Source organism: Gekko japonicus, unplaced genomic scaffold, assembly GCF_001447785.1.
Source record: "Gekko japonicus isolate JY-2015 unplaced genomic scaffold, Gekko_japonicus_V1.1 scaffold44, whole genome shotgun sequence".
Taxonomy (NCBI): Eukaryota; Metazoa; Chordata; class Lepidosauria; order Squamata; family Gekkonidae; genus Gekko; species Gekko japonicus.
The window spans coordinates 364,653-384,162 of NW_015174845.1; the positions used below are offsets into that span (position 1 = coordinate 364,653).

The 19,510-nt window shown below is 46.6% G+C and overlaps 1 protein-coding gene across 2 annotated transcripts in view; it reads left to right on the top strand.

The window, feature by feature from the left end:
- Positions 1–19,510, top strand: part of EML1 (echinoderm microtubule associated protein like 1) — a 200,886-nt gene that overhangs the window by 114,867 nt on the left and 66,509 nt on the right. For both annotated transcript variants that reach the window (XM_015424450.1, XM_015424449.1), the window contains exon 2: positions 14,721–14,903. In XM_015424450.1, the coding sequence (XP_015279936.1) occupies positions 14,721–14,903 (183 nt within the window). The remainder of the gene's footprint in view (positions 1–14,720; positions 14,904–19,510) is intronic.

A 19,510-nucleotide genomic window follows, 5' to 3' on the forward strand; every position in this document is an offset into this window, starting at 1 on the left:
TGAAATTCTGATCACAGAGTTCCTGGCAATTCATAGAGCTACCCAGAAGTGACAAGAGTAGCTCCCTTGTCACTTCGGGTAGCTCTAAGTATTGTCAGGAACTCCATGGTCCAAACTTTATGTAAGTAGCTTATGCCTTATTTTGATTTTTCTTCCCAGGATGATCTCATCCCTCCACCCTTTGGGCCCAGTTTCTCACCACCAATCAGCTGAGCATGGGTGGACAAGCGGGCAAATGGGAACTCTAATTATAAAGCCCGAGCACGGAGGAAAGAGGCCGGGGCTGCCTCACCTTGACTGATTATAGAACTGACCCTGCCTAACTATGGGCCAAGAAGCTGCACTTACCAGTTACTGTTTCTATGAGATTAATATTCAGTGACGTCTCCATATTTGCTTTTATGTGCATTGCTTCTGCCGATAAAATGAGACCACCTCCACGGAAGGCACTGTTCTAGCTCATTTCCTACATATTGGCTGCATTACGTTCAGAGTTCATTGTAGCTTTCAAAAAACAAATACGCTCTTCTGTGTTAATACTTTAGGCCAATATTGCACAACCAAAAGCGGGGAATTTTTTTTTCTGCAGAAGTCAGTCTCCACTAGGGAGCCTGGTGTTGAAGCTTGTAGCATGTATATGGGGGAAATCAGTATTTCAGTTATGAATAAAACAACATTCAGAATTGTAAATGAAAGCATCGGATCCTCGTGAGGAAGTCACATTTTTGTCTGATCTTCAATGAGTTATTTAAATATTAATTGCTTCATTATGCCAAGAACTAGAAAATACACCACTTTTCCTCCCAAAAAATAACAAGTAGTAGTAATCAAAGCTGTATATTTTATCTTTTTTTACTTTAAAATTCACTAGGGGTTAGCCTGACATTGTCAATTATTTCTCAAGAGTATGGTATGGGCAGGGACACCCACAAAGTGGTAGTGCATGCCAGTTTGGCGTAGTGGTTATGGGCAGGGACACTCACAAAGTGGTAGTGCATGCCAGTTTGGTGTAGTGGTTAGGAGCGCGGACTTTAATCTGGGAGAACCGGGTTTGATTCCCCACTCCTCTACATGCAGCTGCCCCACTCCTCTACATGCAACTGCTGGTGTGACCTTGGGTCAGTTACAAGTTCTTTCAGAGCTGTTCTCTCACGAGCAGTTCTCAAAGAGCTCTCTCAGCCCCACTTACCTCACAGGGTGTCAGTTCTGAGGAGGGGAAGAGAAAGGAGATTGTAAGCTGCTCTCCTTCAGGTAGTGAAGGGCGGGGTATAAATCCAGTCTCTCTTCTTATTTATTTATTAAATTTATACCACGCCCTACCCCATAGTAGGTCCATAAAAAGGCAAGACTCATGGTTTCCCAACAATACAGAGAATGGAATGGAAACATTGAACTGTGGAAAAAGTTAAACTTGATACGGACAAAAAATTGCTGTCATTGTGAATTGTTAGTTTGTATGACCTCAGTGAGTACCCTGTCTGGGTGTGGCCCCTCACCTGGCCTCCACCCCAGCAGCAGTCCTGGATCAGCAAGCTGATATGGTGGGGGGAAAGCCTTCACAGCGGGAGCTAGGGACGGAGTCATGCAAAGGCTCTGCCTCGCTACTGGGGCCAGCCCTTGCAACAGCCAGCTCCTGCAACGACTGCTAGTCACCTTCCGATGACATCATCAGATGCTGACAAAGAAGCAGCAGCCTACTCACACCACAACAGGGAATCTCTGGCAGCTGTCCAGAGCTCTCAGTTAAAGACTGATGACAGGGACCTGGACAAGGGGAGTGGAGAAGGGACATGCCCTGGCTGGGCCAGAGAAGGATGGATTGGGGGTGAGGTGGAGTACAGACCAGGGGGAGAGAATAAAAGGAGGGCTCCCGAATCAGGCCAGGCAGGGGGAGAATGAGGAGATGCTGAGCCTGGTGTTAAGGCTGAGTTCTCTCTCCAGGTAGAGCACCATGGAGGAGGGTGACAGAGGCAAACCAGCTGCAGAGGGTGCTTGCATATCCTGAAGCAGCACTTCACCTATGGACACAGGAGAGATTGAGAATAGGATATGTCAGGTGACCAGACAGATTACAGAATTAAATATGAAATGCGCATATAATGCATAACTAATGATTTGGATCCAGTGAAAAACTCCCACATGCTGGGGTTTCTTGCTTGAATAGAAATGCAAGAAAAAGACTAGTAGCTTCTTGTGCTAAGTTAAACGTATCCTATCTCCACTTGCCTTTCTGCTTGCACAAGACCTTTGCAACCAATTTCTGGGCCCTGTAATTTGTCGGGAGCAAGATCTTGTGTTCCACCAGATCTTGTGCAAGTGGAATGGTGCTCAGCTCCAGTGTTCCCTCTAAACTGAGTTAGTGTGAGCTAGCTCACAGTTTTGTAGCCTCCGGCTCAGACATTTTTGTCTTAGCTCAGGAAGGATGGCTCCAGAGCAAACTAAGTTATGCAGTAGCCAAATCGCTTGCTCACAACTTTAATGCCAGTAGCTCACAAAGTAGAATTTTTGCTCACAAGACTCCACAGCTTAGAGGGAACATCAGCTCATTTATGTTTTTGCTCATGCATTGCTGGATCCAAGCCAGTGTGTATGTGTAGCTCTTTCTTCTGCTTTTTAGATAAGGCCAGAAATTATAATATATTAGCCATGTCTTCACTAAGTTGTTTCTTTGGAAGATAATTAACTGAGATTGTCCATACTATGGTACTTTCAGAGATTGAAATCTAGCATGGTCCACTATTTTCTTGTTTTCTCTTGAGATACGTTGTTATTGAGTAAATAATGGGCTGTTTCCAAATGGGTGTAGACATGTGCCCCTGCAGCAGTAACCACTGGTGGAGCAAGAACCCACACCCCGTTCTCTATGCTACTTGCTCTGCAGCAGCCCCCCACTTCCCTCTGTTGTGCTTGTGCACTGTGCAGCTCTCCCCCAGCTTGGAACCCCCCCCTCCCTTCTTCAGGGATTTTTCCTTTATTTTCTCCAGCTACATTTTGGTGTGCTATAGCATGGCTAAGTAAAGAAAAAAGTTCTTCAAAGAGTAGACAGGTGCAGGAATGTAAAGCTTAGCTCTGCCTTTCTGAAAGTGGAGCTTAGCTGGAATCCCCCCCCCCCTTTTGCACAGTTTCCTTTTTACTTTGGACAAAATGAATGGGGGGGGGACAGGAACAAACTGGGAGCTTGGTGAGTCGTGCCCAGATTGGGCGTGACATTGTCTGAATGCTCCTCTTCATGGTGGAGGTTGCTGTCCATATGGAGGGAAATCTCCATTTGGAAGCAGCTGTGGTTGTACTGGAAACATTTGCTATATGTCTCATTTTCAATAATTTGGGAGCTGATTGGCTTGTTGTATTTGGAAAAGTTGTGGGAGAAGGGTAAGGTGTAGTTTGCTCGTGACATTATCATTAGATCCATCTTTTGATAACATTCATGTGCCAACTGATTCATATAAGAATGACTGGATTCTCTAGTTCTGCTGTGTTGTTATTCTGCAGTTTCATCATGAATAGGGATCTGCTCTTGCAAGAAAGGAGAATTTGAGAAGCTGGCCATGAAAGAAAATCTTTGGAGATGTCTCCCTTGTTGGTTTTTACCTTGTGGAAAATAACTGTGTAGTTTCTGATACCCACTGGATGCCAGCAGTGATGTATGCCCTAAATAAAGCGTGATCTGATGTAGTGTGTTTATTTTGATGTATATATAGTAAACAATAAAGCATCTATAAAACAATATTGATATAGCACCCCAATTTACAAAAAGGCTTTTCTAAAAACATTCTGCTTTACATAGTCTGTGGAAGGCATGGGGGGGGGGCGGTCTATCATCTTCTAGTATGTTGTCCCAGTAAGGTATGAGCTGCAATTGGAAAATTGCAAGCATCAAGTGGGTTGGATCTTATTTGTCTTAAGGGAGTGAGTCTTCAAATGACCCTGTTCAGATGAATGGAACTGACTAAACATTAGGAAGAACTTCCTGGCAGAGTGGTTCCTCAGTGGAACAGGCTTCCTCGGGAGGCGGTGGGCTCTCCTCCTTTGGAAGTTTTTAAGCAGAGGCTAGATGGCCATCTGACAGCAATGGTGATTCTATCACTCCCTATGAATTTAGGCAGATTGTGAGGGGGGGGGTCAGGAAAGAATTTTCCTCCAGGCCAGATTGGCTCAGGGATCTGGAGGTTTTTAGCCTTCCTCTGGGCATAGAGCAGGAGTCACCGGGGAGTGGGGGGGGGAAGGTAGCTGTGAATTTCCTGCATTGTGCAGGGGGTCCCTTCCAGCTCTTATGTTTCTAGAGAATAGGTTGTCGTATGGATATGTGGGTCTCAAGTCATGAAGGGCTTTATGAGTAATAAATGACATCTGGAAACTATTTGGCAACCAGTTGAGCAATTGCAAAATTTATTTAATTTTTTTTAAAAAGTGGTATCCCCAAAACATTTTAATTGGTGTTCTACGGTCGTTTTGCCTTCTTAATGACAATAACTGCATTTTGACATTTTGCACAAGTTTAGGAATTGACTTCAAGAGCAGTCCCATGTAAGGTATGTTATAGTAGTCTAGTCTTGAGGTTACTGTAGCATAGATCCAAATAGGCAGAATGACTTGGTCAAGGTAGAGGAGTCCACCTCCACTCTAGATGAGATGCATGGAGGCATTTTTCGCAGCTGAAACACAAAGTGGCTGATAAAAATAGCAGTGTTGTGATCTTTAATGGCCATTATTCTTGTATGTGGCTATGACGACGCCCTATGCCCCCTCTTCCATGACTGGTGTCTTTGCAGGTGCCATACAGGGACCAGCCAAAATAGAGCTAAGTCTGGATTTCATATGACTGCTTTCCATTCCACCTTAAATGTGAAAAGGCCTTAATGTCCTATGTTATGACTCTCAGGCCCACTGTATTTTGTGGGAAGTTACCAAAACAAAAAGAAAATTGGAGAGACAACCCCTTCCCAGAAAAAAAAGACTAGGCACTGTTTAGGGAAAGGCTTTTACCCATTCCACTGCTGTATATCTGAAAACCTGCAATGTTTAACTGTTGACTTTGAGTGCTGCAACGCAGCTACGTGCCATTAAACAGTGGGCCTTGCAGTGTTCTGTGACACAGGTTGCATGATGGTATCACAAGCTGCGAGGAATCGTGTCTGTTATCTCTCCACATTTGACAAAGTGTACGCTCCGTTGTACTGGTCTATCTGCACTGCTGCTTGAGCTGCACAGTCTTGACCCTCGGCTCTCATGTTCCTGCATTAAATGGTCAAATCCCGATCTGCCCCGGAACATTGTAGATTTCACCTGGTTTTCCATTGGCCTGCAGTATTCCCCAATGCAGATTTTTAAAACTGTTGTCCTGAAAGTTTCTTCCATTGTCCTTTCTTGCAGTTAAAATTAATCTGCTTGTTTGAGTAGGATTGGCAGATGTTGCTTCCTAAATAGCTTTCTGTGAAAGTCTTGATCTGGATGTTGTATGCCAACAGGGCTTATTTATACAAGTGCACATCCTTCATTAGTCCCTTAGTTCTGACCCATCTCATTGTTTCTTACTCTGTGCGGTGGCGAGATGCTTTTATACTGAAAGGTACTGTGGGAGGAATGGATTAATCACTCTGCATTGTCCTGAAGCCTGCCACGAGGAATCTTTCCAGTGTATGAGATCATGGATTAATTAGCGGGGAAATAAAAGGAGCAGCATGATGAACGTTGCCGCTTATTCAGAGCACTCTTTGGGAACATATGGACCTCAGCGACGAGCTAAATGTTAAGAGCATTTGCTTTCAGTCGGTAACACAAAAGCCAAGACTCGTTTTCCCTTTATCCCAGGGTACATCTGAATCACAGACCATTTCGATGAGGACACTCCAGGATGGATTCTTGACAAAAGTCTTTACATAACAGTCAGTGATATGGGGAACTTCTCCCAAGTGGGTTCATTCCCCCACTCTTGCTGAGCAGCAAATACACCTGCATCCTTTTCTGAAGGCAGTGCAAAAGCATATTTCTTGTGGTGGTGATTGTGACTTCTACAAAGAAGTTATGTAGTTAGAATAAAAATGCACTGCTTGGGGAAATTCTACACCTGATGATGGGAAAATCCTGTATCAATAGCATGGGCTGAACAAGATGTAGATATGAGACATGGTAGAGAAGGAATGCCCTGGCCTTGATGGCCCTGTTTAGCCCAATCGCATCAGATCTCAGAAGCTAAGCAGGGTCGGCCCTGGTTAGTATTTGGATGGGAGACCTCCAAGAAAGTCCAGGGTTGTTACGCAGGCAATGGCAAACCACCTCTGAACATCTCTTGCCTTGAACACACCACGAGGGGGTCCCCATATGTTGTCAGCGACTTGACAGCACTTTCCACCACCAGAGGAGCTGTAGAGCAGAAGCTTGGGGAGGATTTCACGCAGAGGGTACATGGAACTGCTGAAACCTTATCTATACGTACCCAACCCCTTCAGATCTTCCCTTTTGGCATCCTCTCCTCAGCTGTTTTGTTTCACCCCCTAGCCAGGCTTATTTTTCGAGGTTCAAAGCCAGGCTGATAGGAGATTACGCAAGTCAATCTAGTGCTTTGACTACAATCCCACGTGGAATGTGCTGCTGTACTCCAGTCCTGCAGGGTTCCAAGTAATGGATGTAGCCAGACATTTGTCGCCCAGGAGATACTAAGCATGGGTGATGTTGGAGGAAATAGTACTCCTGGTTGTAGATGCGTCTTGCGAATTAAGTCACCACAACAGCGTAGAGCCTTTTCTCTAGCAAGATTCAATGTCATTCCATCAGCAATCTTGTATGGGAGATATAATAACATAGTATATGCTGATAGACTTTGCCTCTGCAATTCTGGATGTATTGAATGTGTTTCGCATATCTGTTTGCATTGTCAACATTATGTGGCTTTACGTGCTAGATATTTAAATCCCATCCTAGCCAACATGACAAACCTTTCCGATGCCTTAAAAGTGCACTGTCTTCTAAATGACTCTGATCCAGAAATATCAATGAACGTAGCCATGTTTTTACAATCAGTGATAAAACTACGGCAGGTAAATTTCCGATGAGTAAGTGTTTTACGCTACATTATGTTTTATATGTTCGGCTGTATATGGTTTTAAATGTGTATTCCTTTTTATAGTAATCCTTTTAAGGTATTTTATGCCAGTAAAAGTTAACCGAGCCGAATTAAGCCAGAGCCTTGGATCTAGGAGTATCATCAAACTGTGAATCTAATTCTTGGGGGCAGGGGTATATGTGCGACTGTATCCATTATGTGCTTCTTGCCCAGGGCTACTGAGAGCCACCATGAGCCCCCCGGGCAAAGATTCCATCTGGGGTCCCTCTCCCCATATGACCCTGATCCAAACCAAGTATCATAACGAAATGAGCAAACCACTTGGCTTGCTGTTACCATGAATCTATAGTAATAAAAGAATGGGTCTATTTGTCCATGTTTGTTCATTTATTTATTTACTTCATATCCCACCTTTCTCCCCAATGGGGACCCAAAGCCACTTACATCATTCTCGTCTCCTCTGTTTTATCCTCACAACAACTCCGTGAGGTAGGTTAGGACGAGAGTGTATGACTGGCCCAAGGTCACCCTGCAGGTTTCCATGACAGAGTGGGGATTTGAACCTGGGTTTCTCAGATCCTAGTCCAAGACTTTAACCACTCCACCACACCGGAAGGCATAACTCACCAGAGAATAAAGGAAGGAGACTCAGAATTGGCCACCAGCTTCAGGATGATTGTGGGAGTTCCATGGCCAAAACTGAAAGGCATGGGAAAATCCTAGCCCAGGTGTGACAAACCACCATCACGCTGTGCTATTAGCAACTGAAGCTAAGGGTCTCTGTGGCAGACATAACTCGGAAAATAACGCTGCATGTTTGAAAACTGCCCACTAACCCCAGAATAGTGATGAAGTTATAGAGCCAAAAATGAAGGGAACTGGAACACCCTGAACCAGGTTATCTTCACGACAGACGATATGTAATAAGAGAGCTTTTAAGCAACCTGTCAGGTGTCTCTAATACTCAGATCCCCAACCAACCATGGAAGGTTGCTGGGTGACACACTCTCAGCCAGACTGACCTCACAGGGCTGTTGTGAGGATAAAAGGGAGGACAGAAGAACAACGTAGCTTTGGGTCCCCACTGGAGAGAAAGACTGGGTATGGTGTTTGTTATATAAAAAAGATTACATTATTTGTCATATAGCAAAGTAGCCTTTACAAAGGGCTGTTAGATCTTCCACTAGCACAGTAATGATTAACAATCCAGTGCCTGAACTGGGAGTTGTAACTTCTGTTCCACATGTATAACCATTAAAATAGATTAATGTTCCATTACCATGCATGTAAAGGGTGGAGGAGGGGGGAAGCATCATTTTACTACTTTGTTAGATCATGGAGAAATACTAACTCTTCCCCCTCCTGCTTCTGTTCATAATATTAACAAAGGTTTGCTACTATACATTCTGTTGCCAAGCAGGATAGGGATGAGGAGGTCTTGAGACCAAGAAGTGAAAAGGGGGGGGGAGTAGGTGGAGGGAGCTAGAAATGAATGAGAAAAGGGTGGAAAGAGGGAGAAAATTAAGGAAAAGAGGGAAAGGTTGTTTTATCTATTTCAACACCCCAACTACTGCCTTGCAAGATCTGTCTGAGCTGGGTGCAAGGAAAGGGGAAAGGCTACCAGAGGTGTCAGATTCATTTGTTATGAGGGCTGGATCTGACATCAATGTCACTTAATCGGGCCAGACCATCTGTGCCATAAAATGTAATGCAGGTACCAGAGATATAAACTTTATAAAGGACACAGGCAAACCCAATTAACAATATTTTTTATTAAAAATACAAACAAAAACATTTGATTCCTAGCAGTGAAAGCAACTGATTCACTTGGGAGCACACAAAAGCCCCAATAAATGTATTTTATTGTATGTAAGATTAGATTTTTTTCAAGGGATACCATAAAAGGGGGAGAACCTTACATTTCCATACATACCAGTTGCTTGTGGGCCGAGTAAGAGCCCTGGATGGGTTGGTTCCAGCCCCTGGGCCTTATGTTTGACACCCTGGGCTAAACTATTATAGAATCACAGAATTGGAAGGGGCCATACAGGCCATCTAGTCCAACCCCTTGCTCAATGCAGGATCAGCCTAGAGTCAGGGCCGGCTCACCCGCTAGGCAAACTAGATGTTCGCCTAGAGTGCGGGCCCTGGATTGGGGCGGCAAACTGCCGCCCTCACCCCCACCAAAAGCCCCACCCCCGAGTTAGTCCCAGGTGTTGTAGGGGCGGAGGAGCAGGTCCCACCGTGGGCTTGGCTGGAGAGAGGCTTCCTGTGGCACCTTCCCTCCAGCCCGGCCGAAGGGACTTGCCACCGCCAGCAGGAGCAGCAGCAGCGGGACCCCCGGCCTGGGTGCAGGAGGTGGCATCGCAGCTTTCCTGCCCTCCCTCCTCTCTCCTCAGGGGTGGGCTAACTGGGTGGAGGCTCCCTGAGAGCGGCGCACCTGGGTGCTGTCGGAGGAGGCTGCATGGCAGCGATCAGCAGGGTGCCCCCGCCGCTGTCGGGGCCATGTGGCGCGGAGGTGGAGCTTCTATTGGAGCGTGGTGAGCAGCTGCTCGCAGCACCCCCCCCCTCCGGCCCCCGGCCGAAGGGACTCAGCGGAGCAGCAGCTGGGGCACAGGAGGTGGCACCGCAGCTCGCCCGCCCTCCCCCATTGGGGGCAGGCGGACTGGGCGGAGGCTCCCTGAGAGCGGTCTCCAGGTCCCACTGGGAGGTTGGCATCTGTGCCACAAGGCAGCCTCGCCTAGGGCACAGAAACACCTCGTGCCGGCCCTGCCTAGAGCATCCCTGACAGATGTTTGTCCAGCTGTTGCTTAAAGACTGCCAGTGAGGGGAAGCTCATCACCTCCCTAGGCAGCTGATTCCACTGTAGAACAACTCTTACTGTAAAAACGTTTTTCCTAATATTCAGCCGGTACCTTCCTGCTCTTCATTTAAACCCATTATTGTGAGTCCTATCCTCTGCTGCCAACAGGAACAGCTTCCTGCCCTCCTCTAAGTGACAGCCCTTCAAATACTTTGAGGTATTCAAATACTTTGAAGTATTTGAGGTATTCAAATACTTTGAAATGACCTTGGTTATCAGGCTGCAGGCCAATAGTTAGTGTAGCAGCCATCTGCTGGGGTTGCTTGTCTTGCTTTGTTGCTGGATTAGTTGATGGGTTTAGCATGATCTGTTAGGCAAGTTTGCTTCGATCTTGGAGAAAGGGAAGTCTAGTTGATAGTAGAGTGCCTTTTACTGTGCTCAGACTTCCCTGCACCCCTAGTGGCTGCAGCCAGAACTGCATTAAAAATAAGTGGAAAGAGGATCACCTGGATGCAGCATGATGCTGACGTCAAGGGCTCTCCGGCAGATTCTCCTGAATTCTGTCCCCCAGTACCCTTCTGTCAGCAGCCCTGCTCTTGCCAGCTCCCACATCCACCCACTCAGCCTTCTCTAGGTTTTCATTGTATTAGGGCTTCATCCAGCCCATTGCTGACTCCAGGCACCTGTTCCTCTGACTAGCAAGATTCTGAAGAGAAGGAGAGAAGACGGACTGTCATCAGTATACTGATGACTTTATGTTTCAAATCTCCCAAGGGTTTTATGTAGATGTTGAATACCGGGGGGGGGGGGCAGATAGAATCTTGCTGAACACCCCACAATGGGCTGGAGCAGCACCCTAACACCAGGGGCTCATCACGTAGGAGGAAAATTACTGCAAAACATTGCCTCCACCCCTTTTGTTGGCAAGGTGCAACTTAAATTACTGGGGTGGGACAGCTTATAAGTATAAATGTCCAAATTCAATACGTGTGTGTGGGGTTAGGCATCAGGAACCCTGAAGAAGGTCTCTGTCTATAGATCCTACATAGTTTCTGGAACTTGCTGGCAAGGAGCACCTTTCACATCTACTTTTTAAGAGGGCAGTGGCAGTAGCTTACTGATTTTTGAGGGGTAGGGGAGCAACATGAGAGTGGGGACATCAAACCATATGTTTTCCCTGTTTTTCCTTTCACCTTTTCTGGAGCAGATCTACAACCCTCAAATTCAGGGGTCCCCAACCTGTTCGAGCGCACAGGCACCTTGGAATTTTGAGAGGGGTGATGAGTGCCAGACCAAAATGGCTGCCAAAGAAGGTGGAGCCAAACCCAAAATGGCTGCCACATTAGCTGGAGCCAAACACAATACCTTCCTTCTTGCTTTCCAAACGAATCCCAGCAGGGGGATAAAGGGGAATAAAAAGAAATGAGGGAGAAGGAGAAGCAGGGAGACAAAGAAGGAAAGCCTGAAAGGGAAATGGAACCACTCACTGTCTAAGAAAACCTGGGTGCTTACCAGTCCTCCTGATTCTCAGGTGGCTGCCTGTGGCTGCTACTATAGCTGTGGAAAACCCCTTTGAATGAGGGCAGCCAATAACAGTGTCTTACAGTTGCCCCATCTACTTTCTGAAAAGCTTGGAGGGCACCACGGCAAGTACTGGTGGGTACCATGTTGGGGGTCCCTCCTCTAATTGCTGTAATCGTGGTGGTGACGGAAAAGGTGTTGTACCAAAGTACTTGCTGTAAGTGGACTGCAGTATGATTACAGCTCTCTATCTAATGTTCTGTCTTCCCCGTTATTATTTATATAGCTTCTTAGCCATCAGTGTCTTTTTGGTGTTTTGACTACTTTAAAGCAGGGTTACAATCTGTCTGAAGATTCAGTTGAAGGTTAAGTGTCATGTCCCAGACGGGACCAAAAGAGGCAAAATAGTTCTACAAGGTGTTTTTGTTGTGCCGTTGCGTTGAGGATGAGATAATAAAGTACAGTGGCTGGAGTTTTTGTCTGTGTGCCAAGAAGGTGGTTGATACAAACGTAGTTTTAGAAACATTCAGAACATTGGGACCGAACCATTTAAAGTCCTGTCGAATTTAGAATAATGTTTGTACAGTTGGATTTGTTTTATGTTGCTTTATACATCAAACCGTTGGTGGGATTGTCTGTCCAATAGGCTAATTGACATTACTCCCAGCTGAGCTCAAGCACAAAATTATTAGAGTAGCACGGGCCTTGCATCTGTGCTGTAGACACACAGCTGCCAAGGTGCCTGCTAATCTGAATTTTAGGATTAATACCTTGTTTCGCTAAAAGAAGCTACTGCTGAGCACAATTGCAGCTTCACAAAAGCAATTGGACTGTCAACTGTTTCCCACATGTCATTTCAATAAAGAGAGTCCTGCTTCCATATAACATCCTAATAACTAATTGCGACTTGAATCCAGCAGGGCGTAATTTCTTGCCTTCCCGCCTCTTCCTTCTCCACCCCAAAATGCAGGGGTCCTCCAGGAGAGGCATTTGGGGCTGTAGATGGGAGGTGAGAAGGTCATGCTCCGTGGGTAAAAACTCTTCTGCTCATGGAAATGCTCCATTGCATCTAACTCTGTATTTATTTCGAATCGTAGAATCATAGTGTTGGAAGGCACCTCTAGGGCCATCTAGTCCACCCCCCTACACAATGCAGGAAATTCACAAATACACCCCCCCCCCAACTCCAGTGACTGCTGTTCCACACCCAGAAGATGACAAAAATCCTCCAGGATCTCCAGACAACTTGGCCAGGAGAAAAACCACCTCCTGACCCTAAAGTGGCCAGGAATCAATTTTTCTCCAGGCCAACTTGGCTGGAGATCCTGGAGGCCTTCCATCATCTTCTGGCCTCCCATCTACTTCCTCTCCCCCCCACAGCAGCAGTGGCTGCAGCCACTCTCCAGGAATCACAACAGATTGCCCAAATACAGAGATCATTTAGCTCAGATGCTAACTTCTAGCATTAAAAAACTGGAGCATTTTTAGAAGCCCTTAGAACAAAACTGTCGGTCACTTCCTGGCAGTAGTTCCCACAGAGCAGCTGCTTAACCGTGATCTCTCAGCAGTAAACTTGCTATACTTAATTCTGTGTCCAGATTTCCTAATTTAATAGCCTGTTGGTTTTCTTGTGTGGGATTCTGGGGCATACTCAGTTTTGAACTAAGATTCTGCTGCTGCAATGGCGCTGCTTCCATTTTTGTCGCGTCATATATAATGCAGCACCTAGGTGAAAGCAGCCGGCATAGCCCAGACTGACTCAAGCTTGTCAGAACTTGGAAGCTAAGCAGGGTCAGCCTGGTTAGTACTTGGATGGGAAGGCTAAGGCTGCTATGCAGCGGTAGGCAACGGCAAACCATGTTTGCTTCTATCTTGCCTTGAAAATGGCTTGAGAGGTTGCCATAAGCAGTGTTCCCTCTAAGCTGAGTTACTGTGAGCTAGCTCACAGCTTTTGAGCCTCCAGCTCACACATTTTTGTCTTAGCTCAGGAAGGATGGCTCCAAAGCAAACTAATTTACGCAGAAGCCAAATCGCTCGTTCACAACTTTAATGCCAGTAGCTCACAGAGTAGAATTTTTGCTCACAAAACTCCACGGCTTAGAGGGAGCATTGGCCCGTAAGTCAGTTGTGACTTGATGGCACAAACACATGAACACAGGAAGCTGCTTTATACCAGACAGACTATCAGTCCGTTGAGCCTACTCTGATTGGCAGCTGCAGTTGCCTTTTCTTCCCAGCCCCCGCTGAGGCCTGGCTCCTAAGCCATGCAGGTCTTTTACGGATCTCTGGCATCACTTTGAGCCCAGCTTTATTTGCTTTCGACAGGCCTGATCATGCTACGGAACTGCCACCTTGCCTTACACCCAGAGCAAAGAGTGCTATAATGAAAGGACGTATATGGCCTATGCTAGCTCAATCTCACTAGACCTCAGAAGCTAAGGCAGGGTCCTCCCCTGGTTAGAACTTGGATGGGAGACCACCAAGGGAATCCAGGGTCACTGCGCAGAAGCAAACCACCTCTGTTCGTCTCTTGCCTTGAAAACCCTACAGGGTTGCCATAAGTCAGTTGCAACTTGACAGCACTTTCCACCCATTGGTGGTAGTAGAAAGTGCCATCAAGAAGAAGAAGAGGAGAAGGAAGAGAAGGAGATTGGATTTATACCCCGCCGTTACCTTGGAGTTTCAGAGCGGCTTACAAACTCCTTTCCCTTCTCCTCCCCACAACAGACACCCTGAGAGGTAGGTGGGGCTGAGAGAGCTCTTGACAGAAACTGCTCTTTTTCAAGGACAGCTCTGACAGAACTCTGGCTTGCCCAAGGTCATCCAGCAGCTGCAAGTGGAGGCGTGGGGGATCAAACCCGGTTATCCCAGATTAGAGTCCGCGCACCTGACCACTACACCAAACTGGCTCTCAAGTCAAGTCACAGAGAATCCATTGGGGGGGGTGGACAGCACCCTCGAGTCACTGTGAAGACCCCATCAGGTTTTCAAGGCAAGAGGCGAACAGAGGTGGGTTGCCCTTGCCTGCCTTTGTGTAGCAACCCTGGACTTCCTTGGTCGTCTTCCCTCTAACTACTAACCAGGGCTGACCCTGCTTAGCTTCTGAGATCTGACAAGACCAGGCTAGCCTGGGCACCACCAGGTCAGGGCATTCCGACCATGACTGCATGGAGTTAAGGAAGGTCTCGGTTATGTGTTAGTTTTTATGTGTAGTTTGTTGGGCTCAGTTCCCCCGGGTGCTCTAAATCTTGAATCCTAAAACCGATCACGGGGGGATTTCTGCCTTTCTGCGTATTCACACTTTAAATTCTGTCTTTCACAAAAACCAATTAGATGACAGCGCTTCTGCCGCCAGCAGCATGGAGGTGACAGACCGCATTGCTTCGCTGGAGCAGCGTGTCCAGTTGCAGGAAGATGATATTCAGTTGCTCAAGTCAGCTCTGGCAGACGTGGTGAGACGCCTGAACATTACGGAGGAGCAGCAGGCCATGCAGAACAAGAAAGGACCTACCAAAGGTATCTGATTTTTGAATGCGCTCACACTCAGGTGCTGATTGCTGTTGAATTTGAGCGACGTCAGAGTAGCCTTGATCATTCCTCTCAGCGGTCGGTTGAGGACAGGGAATGGTTTGGCAGCAGTTCATGAATCCGAGGTTTGACTTCAGCGGGGACTTTGCTGGCCTTTATTGTTCCAGTGAGGGTGGCTTTCTCCGTTGTTGTTTACTTGTTCTTCTTCCTGGGATGCAAGTGAGCGCTGTAATCTAACACCAGCAGCCATTTAGAAGACTTGCACAGCATCTCAGTTTGGTGTAGTGGTTAAGTGCGCAGATCTGGGAAAACCGGGTTTGATTCCCCATGCCTCCACTTGCAGCTGCTGGATGACCTTGGGCAAGCTGTAGTTCTGGCACAGCTGTTCTTGGAAAAGAGCAGTTTCTGTCAGAGCTCTCTCAGCCCCACCTACCTCACAGGGTGTCAGTTGTGGGGAGGGGAAGGGAAAGGAGTTTGTAAGCCCCTCTGAGACTCCTTTGGGTAGTGAAGGGTGGGGTATAAATCCAATCTCTTCTTCTTCTTAAGATCAAGGCCTGAAAAATATGCTTCTTTTTTTTTTTTGCCTCTTCCCCAAACTTAAAAAAAATTTTTTTAAACAGTTGGCCTGGTGAGCACAAACGTTTGCACAGCGTTTTCTGTCCTTTTGGTTGGCCCTAACAAAAGGTGAGGTGCTGCGGTGGCTCAAGTGGTTAAGACACTGAAGTGCAGGCTGTGGAAGGTCGGTAGTTCAGCAGTTCGAGACCCGAGTGTGCCGTATGATGGAGTGAGCTCCTGTCTCTAGTTCCAGCTCCTGTCAACCTAGCAGGTCGAAAGCAAGAAATTGCAAGTAGATAAATAGGTACCACTTCAGTGGGAAGGTAACAGCGTTCCGTGCGCCTAGGTGTTTAGTCATGCTGGCCACATGACCATGGAAATGTCTTTGGACAGCGCTGGCTCTTCAGCTTTGAAACGGAGATGAGCACCGGAACCCTAGCGTCGGATTCGACTGGCTTTCGAGCAAGGGAACCTTTACCTTTTAACAAAAGGTGTATGGAGTTTGTTTTTTGTTTTGGATTCAACATGTTCAGTCTACCTTAAGACAGAGGGCCCCAACCAGTGTTCCCTCTAAGCTGAGTTAGTGTGAGCTAGCTCAGTTTTTTAGCCTCCGGCTCACACATTTTTGTCTTAGCTCAGGAACGATGGCTCCAGAGCAGACTAATTTATGCAGTAGCCAAATCGCTCACTCACGGCTTTAATGCCAGCAGCTCACAGAGTAGACTTTTTGCTCACAAGACTACACAGCTTAGAGGGAGCATTGGTCCCAACCTTTTTGGTACGGTGACCCAAAAGTCCAAATATATTTGGTATGATGACGCATCCAGGGTTGTCCCAAGCTTGGTTTTTGTTTTAGGTTTTTTGTACCCTAGGCAAATTATGATGTTGGCGCCCGTCTGCTTCAGCTTTCCATTTTCTGCAGTGGCTAGCCAGATGCGTTTGCGAAACAAAGAAGCATTGCACAAAGGATGCTGCTGCCCCCACTATGAACCCCAAGCAAGTGGCATTCTGACATATGGAAGTTACATTCCAGCCTTTGACCACCCTCTCCTTCTCCTATACTTCCTGTAATCCCCCCCCTGCCCAAAGATTCTAAGAAATTCTAGTGACCATCAGGACATGTTTTACTTGAGTGACATGTCCATGCAGAGAAGACAGATGCGTGACATGGAAGATACTGTTTCCAGGGTCAGAGCTTGGTTTCCAAAATACAAAAGAGAGCAATGGAAAGGGCAGGGACAGCCATCTAGGGCCGAAGTGCTACCACCTGCTCTACCTCCTCCCGTCCTCCCTGTACATGAGTTTGCTGGTGTTAGTTAACCTGGGGTTAGATGTTTTTTGTTTTTTTGGTGTGCGGGGGTGTGTGCACACACATGTGGAGTGGGAGGAACATCACTGCTTCCAGCTGCATTGTCTAAGCTGTGCTTTCCCCTCTGCTCTTCCTGTTTCCAGGTGTAAACTTGGGCGTGGCCGGGGGTGCCATATGAAGGCAAGAGCCCAAAGGGTTCCTAGCCATTGCCTTTCAGCCTGTGGCTCACGTCCTTGAATAATCTGGACCACAGAACTCAAGACCAGCCCAAGTTATAGTTAGTTACTATATGTGAGCATATAGTTTTATTCGAAGTCCTCGGGTTTTCTTTGCTATTGTATTTATTGGTGTCGTAAACTACATGGGATCCCTTCCCATGGCCTAAAATACCAGACAGTTCACTGCATGGTGAGTGAAGTGCGTTTTTTATTTATTTATTTATTTATTATTCAAATTTATATCCCGCCCTCCCCAACGGGCTCAGGGCGGCTAACAATAAGGGCACAAGGTTGGCTGTTAATTTATGACGTCCATCTGCATTTACCACATTATTTTTCTTCTGCTCATGATACCAGAAGCTGAGGACTTTCACTGCTGAGCTTGCTTCTAAACCAGAGATAACGCCTTCTGAAATTAGTTATTTTGCCAGATGGATTGGATCCCAGTATTTCACACCAGACCGCAGCTTTTGTTTTATGTACAGCCAAAATTAGATACAATTTCATGCAGGCGTGTTCAGTTGAAGGGAGAATTAATTCAATGTGTGATCTTTGATTCCATTACTACTTTATATGTTTCTGTGTTTATATTGGTTTTGATTGTTGTGTAGAGCTGTGATGGCTCTGGCTGAGACAATAGAAACGAGAAGCTCTGAGCCCATTGGGATTAGCTGCTGAAAATCAAATTAAAATTTTAAAAACGGTTTCACAGTTTAGTTGTAATGCACTGTTAGCAGTAGTCTGTTCAAATGGTGGTAGTGGAAAGGGCTGTCAAGGCACAGATGATTTATGGTGACCCCCCCATCAGTTTTTGAGGGAAGAGGCATTCAGGTGTGGTTTGCCATTGCCTGCCTCCGTGTTATGACCCTGGTATTCCTTGGAGGTCTTCCCATCCAAATACCAGCCAGGGCCGACCCTGCTTAGCTTCCGAGATCTGACGAGATCGGGCTAGCCTGGGCTAGTCTTTTCAGATGCAATCTTTTAAATGTGGAGGATCGGTCTATTGCTGGCCATGATAGCCAAAGGGCTCTGATGGTCAGTTGCTGGGGATTTGTGAGCATGTGAGGGAGAGCTGTGGCCAAGGAGGCCATGGCTGTGTCCTCTCTGTGGCCTCTGGTTGGTTGGAAACAGGATGCTACGCTAGCCTGGACCATTGGTCTGATCCAGCATCCCTTATGTTCTCATGGATTCAGTTCATATTCTCAGTATTCTTCTGTTGTGTCTATACTCGGGTCTGTATCGGGAATATTTGCAGTCTGAGGTCTTTCATAATAAGAATCAAATTGATCAACTGACTTTTGGATACCCGAACATTTTAATAACTCCCTCCGTGTAGGCTGTAGGTAGATTCTACCACTCAACACAAAAGTTTACCAGTTTTAACTACATATCAAGATTTCACGGGTATTCAAGATGACTGATGCTTGGCCCTAGTTGTATTTGAAAGACCTATCTGGATGTGGTAGTATAGGAGTAATAGCAGAGGGCTGAACTTCCTTTCCGGAACAGCAATTGCTTTTTGTGATGACAGCAGCCCAGATTGCCCAGTTTTGCTGAAGCTCATCACAACTTTGGACGCTGAGCAGGGTGAGCCGCCCGTAGTACTTGGATGGGAGACCACCAAGGAAGACAGGGGTTGCTATGCAGAGGAAGACAACGGCAAACCACCTCTGAACGTCTCTTGCCTGTAACACCCTGTGGATGGGGTCGCCATGAGTTGGTTGTGACTAAGCAGCACTTTCGTCTTCTTCTTCCCTATGATGAACTTGTACATCCCGTAATACAATACATTTAAGAAGAAGAGGAGATTGGATTTATACTCTGCCCTTCATTACCCGAAGGAGTCTCAGAGCAGCTTACAATTTCCTTTCCCTTCCCCTCCCCGCAATGGACACCCTGTGAGGTTGGTGGGGCTGAGAGAGCTCTCTCAAGAACTGCTTGTGAGAGAACAGCTCTGAAAGAACATGTAACTGACCCAAGGTCACACCAGCAGCTGCATGTGGAGGAGTGGGGAATCAAACCCGGTTCTCCCAGATTAGAGTTTGCACTCCTACCCACTACACCAAACGGGCTCTCTTGAGACATGGTTTGTTTTTTCTGAGGATAGGGGGAATTTGTGCTTCTGAATTTATTCCCCACCAACTTTTTCAAGGTCAGAAAAATGCAGAAAAGACAAGAGTTGAGTTAGTAGTTTGTAAGACCAACTCATTGGCCCATGAATTGAAAAATGCTGCAGTTCATCAGCATTTAGTTTAGTGCAGTGGTTAAGAGTGGCGGACTCTAACTCTAATCTGGAGAACCGGGTTTCATTCTCCACTCCTTCACATGCAGCCAGCTGGGTATCCTTGGGTCAGTCACTTTTCTCTCAGAGCTGTTCTTTCAAGGGCAGTTCTTGAAAGAGCTCTCTCAGCCCCACCTACCTCACAGGGTGTCTGTTGTGGGGAGGGGGAGGGAAAGGAAATTGTAAGCCACTCTGAGATTCCTTCAAGTAGTGAAGGGTGGGGTATACATCC